At 60.5% G+C, this 10,348-nt stretch overlaps 2 protein-coding genes across 2 annotated transcripts in view; both read left to right on the top strand.

Annotated features, from left to right (window-relative positions):
- Positions 1–3,799: 3,799 nt before the first annotated feature.
- Positions 3,800–5,822, top strand: SLC18A3 (solute carrier family 18 member A3). Its single transcript, XM_036265663.1, has one exon. The coding sequence runs from the start codon at positions 4,122–4,124 to the stop codon at positions 5,712–5,714; it is 1,593 nt and encodes a 530-aa protein (XP_036121556.1). The 5' UTR covers positions 3,800–4,121; the 3' UTR covers positions 5,715–5,822.
- Positions 5,823–9,674: 3,852 nt separating this feature from the next.
- Positions 9,675–10,348, top strand: part of CHAT (choline O-acetyltransferase) — a 65,725-nt gene continuing 65,051 nt past the window's right edge. Inside the window, exons 1-2 of the mRNA XM_036264857.1 lie at positions 9,675–9,706; positions 9,797–9,896. Of these exons, the coding sequence (XP_036120750.1) occupies positions 9,675–9,706; positions 9,797–9,896 (132 nt within the window). The remainder of the gene's footprint in view (positions 9,707–9,796; positions 9,897–10,348) is intronic.

Genomic DNA, 10,348 nt, shown 5'->3' with positions numbered 1-10,348 from the left:
AGACCTCACCCAGGCACAGATGCAAGAAGGTTATCCTTCCCCCTTCCCAGGTCCCATGCACTGTGCCGGGAACGCCCACAACCACAGCAGGCCCCGCTGGCACTAGTCTAGCATGAAAGGGACTTTGCTCTAGCAGACTGAAGCCACCACTGTGTCCAGGATGAAATGAAAGCTCGTCATCTAGAAATCACTAAGGCATACAGAAGCGAAATTTAGCTAGATACTTCCAAAGAAGTCATCTCCGATTCTTCAGCACCCTGGAGCAGGACAGCTGGGGGGCTGAGGACTGGGTACTGAAGCCAGACAGTCTGTGTCTGAATCCTGCTTCCGGCACTTGTGAGCAATCTGACCTTGAGTAAATTATTATACCTTGGTGTCCTTGCCTGTAAAAAAATAATATGAAGGTTGGTAAGAGGATTAAATGAGTTAATGTTTGTAAAATGTTTAAAACTATGCCTGACACATTATAAACACTTCTATGTGTCTAATAAATAAATTCCTTCCTTTACTCATTTGACACATTTACTACCAGATAGGCACTTTGTAGCAACAGTTCCTATATCTGGCTGAGAAAGGAGAAGAAAAAATGCTTCCATTTTCTCCAGCAGGGTTGGAAGGGAAGTTCTCTTGTGCCTGTACATTATGCTCAGAAAAAGGAGTCTCCAGCAACTCATTTAGCAAGAGTCCGGTTGAAGAGGAAGCCACAGCTACAGGAAGAGCTGGAGGCAGGGCCCTTGTGGGAGGCTGGCTGGCAAGTGGTGGAGTCAGGGCCAGCACCCTGGACAGCTCCCCAAAGGCTAAAACAAAACAAAAAGGGGGTTGTTCCCTGAGCCCTGCCAGGTTCAGGCCCAATTCTTTTGCTGAAGCAGAGGGTCCTCGCTGCTCTGTAACTCCTGCACCCTAGCTCTTGGGGCTGCTAAAGGATGGCGGTGGGCAGTTGTGTTCTGAGCTTGAAGTTGGAAGGTAAAGGAGGTTAGTGTTTCATCAGGGAGCCAGCCAAGGACCTGCTTCCTTCCATGGATCTTCATCTGCCCCCTCCCCTGCACAGCCAGGCTGTGGCCACCTTGCAGATGGGCCAGCAGAAGCACACTGAGGTACAGGGTACAGGGAGGCAGTGTGAGGACCTCAAGAAAAGTCACACAGCCTGGGTTCAAAGGCAGGAGGAACAGCACCTACACTGCCCCAGGACAGAGTGAGAACTAAATAAAACAGCACACATAACACCCCTAGCATAGAATGTTTAATACACGAGTCTGTTTCCTGCCATTAAGGAATGGAGGACTGGGGAGTTAAGCATGAGCCCGGAGATAGCGAGGCTCCATGCTCAAGAGCAGCCTGAATTATGTGGGCCAGGGGGCTGGGAAGGGGGATATGTACCTTGAAGGCCTTGGGGGACTTTCTCTCCTCTAAGATTCCACCAAGTTCTACATTCTTCAGCCACTGGACAGAACACTTCTGCTTTATAGTTCACCTTTTAATAAGACAGGGCAAACAATGTGTACACAAACAATCATTGGTCTGCAGGCTGGAAGACTGCTTCTTTAAAAGCTTCATAAGGGGAGAGGCCTGGAGTTTCAAGCTCAGATGACTGGAGAGTCAAGCAGGTGACACAATGTGCAAAGCAGTTCGAGAGAGACTACCCGGAGCTGGAGAGTGTGTGCATACTGACTAAAAGTCCTCAAGTAAAATTTAAAGTAATTATCTCACCCCAACAGAACCCTTCTACAGCACCCATTTCTGGCCAAGGGCTTCAGTGAGAAGGCTCTCCTCGAACTCCTTCCCTTGCAGAGACCAGAACTGGAGCCCAGTGAGAAGCGATGACTTGCCCAAGATCATGCAAAGCCAGCCTCCCGCCTCTTTCTCTCCCTCACAGAGCACTGGGCTGCGGCTGGTGCTGGCTGCTCCTGGGTGGAAGAGATTCCCCTCCTTCCCTGCGGTGCCTGGGCGAGGAGAGATTAGACAGCAGGCTGCCGCCTCTCACCCGCATGCTCCGGTCTCCATCATCCCACAGCCGTCTCGGGGACAGAGCCAACCTTCCAACGGCCTCCAGCCTTCCAACAGCCAGGACAGAGCCTGGAGCACAGTGCTCGCCACGCTGGAGGGACTCGCCAGGGAGCGAGGCTGCCCTTGTGCCTTTTATGTGCTCTTCTCAACATGAAATAGCACATTTTACAGGTGACAATAATAACAAGAGCAAGCACTTAACATTTCTCCTATATGTGCCAGACGCCCTAGGTTCTATTACCCCGTATTAGAGATTAAAACAGACACAGAGGGATGAGATAATTCCCCAGCACCCTGACTAGTCAGTGACAGAGCTGAAAGCCACCCCAGTCGCCTGTCTCTAAAGCCCTAGAGACAGACACGGCATCAGGCGCTTCCTTGGGGTGGAGAGCATGGTAGGGGAAGAAGTGGACCTATGCTAGTTTGCTTTTGAGATGAGAGGAAGAGTCCTCTCTGACTCGAGGAGAGAGACAAACGATGTTCTCAACAACACAAGCCCCAGTCTCAGCTGCCTGGCCGGGGCTCGGACCAGATGTGCCATCCAGGGTCAACGCTCTTTTGCGGACGTACTGGATTCAGCGCGCAGCCAGCGCGTCTCAGTGGGTGCGGCCCTTTCAGGAGGTGAGCCTCCCTTAAGTCTGGTGAGAGCAAAGCGGCGGATCCAGGTCCGGGGGGTGGGGAGAGTTTGGGGCGTGGCGCCCAAAAGGTCTTTCTTACAGAGAGGACCCAGGTCACACCACTCCCGGAGCCCACCTGGGACTTGGAGGCAGCTCTGGAGATTAGGGGGTGAGGTGGGGTAGGGGGAGGGAAGGGGGCGGGACTCGCAGAAGCGGAGAAAGGGGATCCGCGGATGAGCACAGGGCTCGGGAAGAGTTCGAGGGAAGCGGGAGGAAGAGGCCAGAGAGAAGGGAGGAGCTGCGGGACCAGGACAGTTAGAGGAAAGGGGACTACTGGCTGGGAGAGGGTGGCGAGGCGGTGCGGGAGTGTGGGAAAGGCAGGGCTGATATTCCGAGCCCAGCGGGGACAAGGCGACTTTCCCCCTCCACCCCCAGATGCTCATAGTCAGGGATTCACTGCTGTGACATTTTCCCAAAGGGCCGGTCATCGGAACCCAGCCCAGCAGCCTCTGCGCTTCACCCTCCCTTCCTAGGGGTGGAAAGGGCCAGGGGGCGGGGTCAGAGGAAGGGTTGGGGTAGGGGCACTCTGCACCCCTCGGGTCTCGGCCCCACAGTCCAGCTGCCAGCACAGATGGACGCTGCCGCGGCTCACCTCGGGGGCTCCTTGCCCGCTGTGCGTGGAGATCCAGGCTGAGGCGGAGATCTGGAGCCCCCGGCGCCCCCTCTCCCGCGGGGCCGGGGAGAGCTGCGGCTGCTTGCCCTCTCCCCGGGAGCAAGGGGCTCGGCCGCGCGGGGTGGGGGAGGAGCAGAGAGCCAGCTCCTCTCGCTGAGCACCCGGTATCCTCAGGGGCTTGGCCGCGGCTCTCCGCACCAAGACCCCTTTCTGGGGTTTTCAGCCCTCGCGAAACTGGGAAGGAGACCCCCGCCGGGCCGCGCCCCGCCCCTGGCCCCCGCCCCGCCGACGTCGTATTAGCATGAGCGACGCAAGTGGCCGGGGCACCACTCGGGGGCCGAGACTCGCAGCGTCACAGCCCCGAGTGGAAAGGGAAAAGAGAGGAGGCGGCGGCGGAGGAGCAGGAGCCGGCGCTGAGGGAGGCAAGGCGGAGGCAGGGCGAGCAGCCGGCGGGCGGGCGACAGCAGCATGCCCCTCGGCCCGCGCGGGCGGGCTCTCGGCGTGGCGGCGGAGGCTCCGGGAGCGCCCAAGGCGCAGCGCGCTCAGTCTCCGGCCCCGACCCCCTGAGCCCCCGCCTTCCCTGACCACCCCTGAGTCCAGCGGCGGCGGGTCTGGAGTTCCACTCTGAACAGCAGCGGCACCTTGCGGAACAGGGTCCTTGCCTTTCCGGGGCGCAGGGCCATGAGCCCTACAGCCACCTGAGGCACAGGGGGCGTCGCGCAGCTCAGACCGCGACCCCGAAGTTTCGAGCTCTCGTCTCTGCCCTGCAGGGCGCTCGCGTCCGGCCCCGGCGAAGGCGTCCTCGTAAGAACGGCCGGGTGGGGGCAATGGAACCCGCGGGCCAAGCACGGGAGGCAGCCACCAAGCTGTCGGAGGCGGTGGGCGCAGCGTTCCAGGAGCCCCGGCGGCAGCGACGCCTATTGCTGGTCATTGTGTGCGTGGCGCTGTTCCTGGACAACATGCTGTACATGGTCATCGTGCCCATCGTGCCCGACTACATCGCCCACATGCGCGGCGGCAGCGAGAATCTCCTCCCGACTCCGGAAGTGTGGGTGCCCACCCTGCCGCCGCCGCCCACTCCAGCCAATGCCAGTGCCAACCCTGTCAACAGCTCAGAGTCCCCGACGGCTTCATGGCCGGCCGGGTCTGCCCTGCGGCCCCGCTACCCCACGGAGAGCGAGGACGTGAAGATCGGGGTGCTGTTTGCCTCCAAGGCCATCCTGCAGCTTCTGGTGAACCCCCTCAGCGGGCCCTTCATAGACCGAATGAGCTACGACGTGCCGCTGCTCATCGGCCTGGGCGTCATGTTCGCCTCCACCGTGCTGTTCGCCTTCGCGGAGGACTACGCCACGCTCTTCACCGCGCGCAGCCTGCAAGGCCTGGGCTCGGCCTTCGCGGATACGTCCGGCATAGCGATGATCGCCGACAAGTATCCGGAGGAGCCCGAGCGCAGCCGCGCGTTGGGCGTGGCGCTGGCCTTCATCAGCTTTGGAAGCCTTGTGGCGCCGCCCTTCGGGGGCATCCTCTATGAATTCGCGGGCAAGCGTGTGCCCTTCCTGGTGCTCGCCGCCGTGTCGTTGCTCGACGCGATGTTGCTGCTGGTCGTGGCCAAGCCCTTCTCCGCCGCGGCGCGGGCGCGGGCCAACCTGCCGGTGGGCACACCCATCCACCACCTCATGCTGGACCCCTACATCGCCGTGGTGGCGGGCGCGCTCACCACTTGCAACATCCCCCTCGCTTTCCTCGAACCCACCATCGCCACGTGGATGAAGCACACGATGGCGGCGTCGGAGTGGGAGATGGGCATGGTCTGGCTGCCAGCCTTTGCGCCTCACGTGCTAGGCGTCTACCTCACCGTGCGCCTGGCGGCGCGCTACCCACACCTGCAGTGGCTCTACGGCGCGCTCGGGCTGGCCGTGATCGGTGCCAGCTCGTGCGTGGTGCCCGCCTGCCACTCCTTTGCCCCACTAGTGGTCTCGCTCTGCGGCCTATGCTTCGGTATTGCGCTGGTCGACACCGCTTTGCTGCCCACGCTCGCCTTTCTCGTGGACGTTCGCCACGTTTCGGTCTACGGAAGCGTCTATGCCATCGCTGACATCTCCTATTCCGTGGCCTATGCGCTGGGGCCCATAGTGGCGGGCCATATCGTGCATTCGCTCGGCTTTGGGCAGCTTAGCCTTGGAATGGGCCTGGCCAACCTGCTCTACGCGCCTGTCCTGCTCTTGCTGCGCAACGTGGGCCTCCTGACGCGCTCCCGCTCCGAGCGCGACGTACTGCTTGATGAACCACCGCAGGGTCTGTACGATGCCATGCGCCTGCGTGAGTGCCCTGTGTCTGACCCGGACCGCGCGCCTCGCAGCCCACCTGGCCCGTTTGACGAGTGTGAGGATGACTACAACGACTACTACACCCGCAGCTAGCAGCCCCGCTCCTCCTCCACGCCACCCACCCCTTTCCCGCTCGGGTCAAAGTGGCTGCTCTCTGAGCGCACTCGCAGCGCAGGCTCAGGGCCCACCTCTCCTGCGAGCGTCCCCCTGCCAGCCCCCGTCTTGACTTCCTCTGCCCGGGTTTGCCCTCCATGACCGTTTCTGTGCCCCTCTCCCTCTAGTCCAGTGGAGTGCGGAACACTGGCACGCAAAGCGATGCTCTCCTTGCACAGAAGAGGCGTGCGGGCCTCCGCCTCGGGGCCACCCTGTGGAGGGCTGTGTGTGTGTCTATTTGTCTTCCCTTCCGTTCCTTCGCCCGCTACACATAGATGTCTTTGGCCCGAATCAATAAACCATATCTGTCCCAGACTGAGTCTCTTTACTGATGCGGGTGGGCGGCCAGGCACAGGGCCGGGACAGAGGGGAGGGTGAGTTTGGTCTAGATCCAATTCAGGTCTCAGCCCAGCGAACATGCGGAGCCCGCGGCTCTTTTGCTATCTGGATAAAGAGATATATACGAAAAGAAGCAAACCCAACAAAGGCTCGACATCCTAGGACTCTTAACCTTCTCGGCCCGCAACAGCCCCGCCCTCCTACGCCCGGCGTCGCCCCCCAGGGTGCGGCCCCGGGAGCCGGAGGACTCCCTCCGGTGCATAGGCCCCGCCTCCTAGAACACGCCCTGTATCGGACACTTACCTGGGAGGCTCTAGGGAGGGGTTTCCCTTAGAGCCCGGCAACCTACCCTGTTTAGGCTCGGAAAAGGAGTGGAGGCCCAGCTGTTCTGGGCAGAGGTCGGATCTCTGGAAACACATCGTGTGATGTGTGTGTTCGTTAGAGAGCCAGGCTCTGTCCTTTGAGGAGTGAGAAAAGTTGTGGTGTGTCTTGCTGTGTCCCTGCCATGCGGAACTGAAGAGGTGTACCCCACACCTCTGCACCCTCCCTTGTCCTGAGTGAAAGCAGTCGCCCAAGGCTGTCAGAGACGTCTCCCCGTCTTGAATGCGGTCCCCAGGAGTCCCAGGCAGGCATCTGTGTCCTGGAGGCTGTGGCCTGCTGACGGCCACAGAGTCCTTCCATTCCAGCGCGGAGGTGCCGCCTGTGCGTTAGTCACGGCCTGTGGGGATCTGCAGGGCTGTGTGTGCAGTCTGTCCTCGGTATGCGTGTCTGACTGTGTGTTTGTCTGGGCAGGGTCTGTCTTTGTGGGTCTGTCTGTGTGTTCGTGTGTAAGGATCTACATGTGGGGTGGGGGAGGAGTGTCTGCCTCTGGCTGCGTGTCTCTAAGCATCCCCAGGTCTGTATCTCCCCACACCCCAATAGTGCCAGTAGGGATGGGGAGGACCTGCAGCGATTAACAAACAGGTTGTTGTTGTTGTTGTCGTTGTCATTGTTGTTATTTTGAAAGGAGTTGTATGTAGTAGGGTTTGAGTCCGGCCTAAACTGTGGGGAGGGCATCGATTTCTCCCGACCCAACCTTCCCCAGGGTTCTGCAGAGGCAGCCGCGGCCAGGATAATGGGGTTGGGTGAGCCAGGCCTGGGGATGGCTGAGCTGAGGGCAATGGGCATGGGTGGGGCATGTTCTGCACGCCCTTCTCAAACGTGGATTCTGCTACCCTTGCACAAACTGGTCCGAGCCCGGGCGCGGGGCTAGGAGGTTGGATCCCGGAAGGCTGCTGGGAGTGGGGAGGTGGGGGGTTAAGGACGGAGAGGGGTGGGGCCGAGGACGGGAAGAAAAGGAGGGAGAGGAGGGAGGGGGAACAGGAGGAGAGGACAGGCGCGGCTGGATCGCTGGCAGCCAGCCGGTCGGGAGTCCGCGGGGACCCGACAACGTCGTCGGAGGCTCTGCCACCGACAGAGGTGGCAGCCCCCACCCTCGCTCTGCTGACGCGCCCCCACATCCCTTCAGCTCACATTCTCGCCCCCAGTCCTGCTCAGTGCGGTGCAGCGGCGGCTGAGCGCAGAGCCCAGGAGAGCAGGTGAGAGGGGTTGGGCGGGCGGCGCGGCCCGCGGGGAGCGGAGGGAGGCTCGGTCCAGAGACTGTGCCGGGACGAGAGGCCTCCGGACCCTCGGAGTCCTGCAAGCCCTGAACGGCAGCGGCCGTCGTGAGACCGCCAGCAGATGGAGGGACTCCGCAGCTCTGGTTTTTACCCACGCGGACTTAGGGGCAGGAAACTGGGGAGCTGGACGATGAGACGTTAGGGGGAAAGGGTTTGGGGAGGTTTGGCCATCAGGGATCCGCGGCTCCAGGTGCATGTTCTCACTTCTCCTGGACCTCCATCTGCTGAGCCCCAAGGGCTGCACTTTCGGCGCCCAGTCAGAGGGTCTGCAGGTCTCCCCCAGACCACCCTGCAGGGCCCCGAGCCCTCGCCTCTCTCCCACTGGAAGAGGCAGGAGGTGGGGAGAGGGCGACCATAGCAAGCAAGAGCCATGTCGGGGGGAGTAGCTGGAGCGCGGACAGCCTGCGGTGCTGGGGTCCAGCTGGGGGTGGGCCTCCAGGGCAGAGCGATCTCTGCCGGCAGAGTTCGGAAGCCAGGCCGGCGGGAGGGCACCAGACAGACAGACAGAAAGGTACATACACACATACACCCACCCTCTAAATGCTGGCCCGAGCCAAAGAGGACGAGCAGCTGGCTCAGGGACCGGGACTTCCCCTTGGGCTCCAGGAAACCACAGTGCTTTGATCTCCTGCACCTCTCTGCGACCTGGGGTCCCAGAGGTTGGACTAGTATCTTCGATCTATGGCGCTGGCCTGGGGCCAGAGCGAGACGGGGCATGCGCCTCGCGGTTTCTAGGGCCTTTACTAACCCAACCTTACCCTTCTTTGTCCCCTCAAAACCTCCCCGTGGTGAGAGTGGACCCTCACCTGGACACTGCTGCTTGGGGTAGGTAGAGGCAGCCCCTAAGCTCCAAGGTGCTGACGGTCTAGGGACACCCCTAGTCCAGAGGGCTCTGGTGCAGTGTCCCCGAGGACTCTACATTCTCTGCCTTCCAGGCAGCCCCAGGCTTCACTACCGTACTGGATTCATCCACCTTTCTGGATGCTTTGTCTTTGGTCAACTGTGCCCATGCCCAGCCCCCATCTGGACTGTCTGCCTGGGTTGTGGGTAAGGTAGGGGTGGAATGGGTGAGTAGAAAGCATGGGTGTGTGTCTCTACAGGCTTACACTTAGCTTAGAGGGATCTCTGAGGGTAGATGTTGGGCCCCACTAGCCTTAAAAACTGGCCTTTGCCCCCTGGGTGCAGGTTACTTCTACTGCCCCTTCAGAATCCATCCAGTGCTCTCCAGGCTGTCAGGTGGGCCCTAGGGCACTGGGCTGCCCAGCTTCCCTGGACCACCTCCCTCAGCATTCCCATGCCACCTACACTGGGAACCTGCTGACCAGAGACTGCCTAAGTCCCAGCCCATCCAACAGGCGCCAGGGTCCTGTTATGGCCACAGGCCATGCTCCCAATCAACCCAGAGAGCCTCCTGGAACCCAGAGCTTCGGACGGCCTAGCAGTCATGCAGGGTTGCATTCATCGATTGCATTCGCTGAGGCGTGCATTCATGCCTGCACACATTAACTCTCCTCAGGGCCCCACAATAACCCTATTGCTGCTGCTGGGGCGCAGGGGTGAAGCACTGAGCGTGGCAGGTATGGTCTTGCCCTGGAGAAGCTCACAGTCTAGTGGGAGAGAGATGTTTAATCTGCAAAGCACACATCTACTGGGCCCCAGGCAGGAGCATAGCGTGTGCTCTGCCAACGACCCCTTGTGAGGTAGAAGTGGGCAAGCCCAGCCCTGCTCCCTCCCACGCTGCCCTGGGGCAGTCAGTTGGTTCTGGGTGACAGTAGTCTGATGGAGCAGGTACCAGCTGGAGGCTCACTTCAGACCTCATCCTCTCTTTTTGGGCTCAGAGAGGACACTGGTCGGGGGGTTAGGCCAGAAGATTGGGGTCAGGCCTACAATGAGACCTACGTGCATGACTATACGGCTCTGGCCTCCTCCCAGGATGTAGGTGGGTGTCAGACTGTGGGAGGTGAAGGGTTCGTGGCAGGCCTGTGTGGCTGTTGTGTTAATGCCTGTCTGCTTCTTGGTCCCCAGATCTACACCTCTGCTTCCTCAGCCAGCAGTCACCAAGATACCCACCCTGGGAAAAACCCAGAAGATGGCAGCAAACACTCTCTGCAGTGAGGAGGAGGCTGTGAGTAACTCTCGGAGCCCTCTCCCTGCCCCTCTTCTCCCCACTCACACATCCTTGGCTTCCGGAACAGTCTTGAGTGGGACTTGCCCCCACACTTGCCTAGTCCCCAGCCCTTTCCTCTCCTGGGCTTGAGGACCAGGCTGCCGCTGTGCCCTGAGCCTGTTGGCCAACCCAGGAGGGATCGCGGGCTCTCGGAGTCGCTTCAAGGGGTGCTAGGAAATGCTGACAACCACATGTCCTAGCCCCAGAGTCCAGGGAGAGCCCCTGACCTGGGCCAGATACTCGTTTATCTCCCAGGACTCCCCCGCCCCCAGATTCCACGTCCAATGGCTTTGAGCCCAGTGGAGTTGCCTTGTCACATCCCAGCCCCAGCTGCTGTCACTAGTTCAGCCCTGGAGCCTTACACACCATCGCCCCCACTGGCTCCAGACAAGCCACCTCTCCCCGGCTGG

This window comes from Molossus molossus, unplaced genomic scaffold, assembly GCF_014108415.1.
Source record: "Molossus molossus isolate mMolMol1 unplaced genomic scaffold, mMolMol1.p scaffold_m16_p_17, whole genome shotgun sequence".
Classification (NCBI taxonomy): Eukaryota; Metazoa; Chordata; class Mammalia; order Chiroptera; family Molossidae; genus Molossus; species Molossus molossus.
The sequence above is the reverse complement of the archived record's forward strand: the minus strand, read 5'-3'. Positions and strand labels throughout refer to the sequence as shown.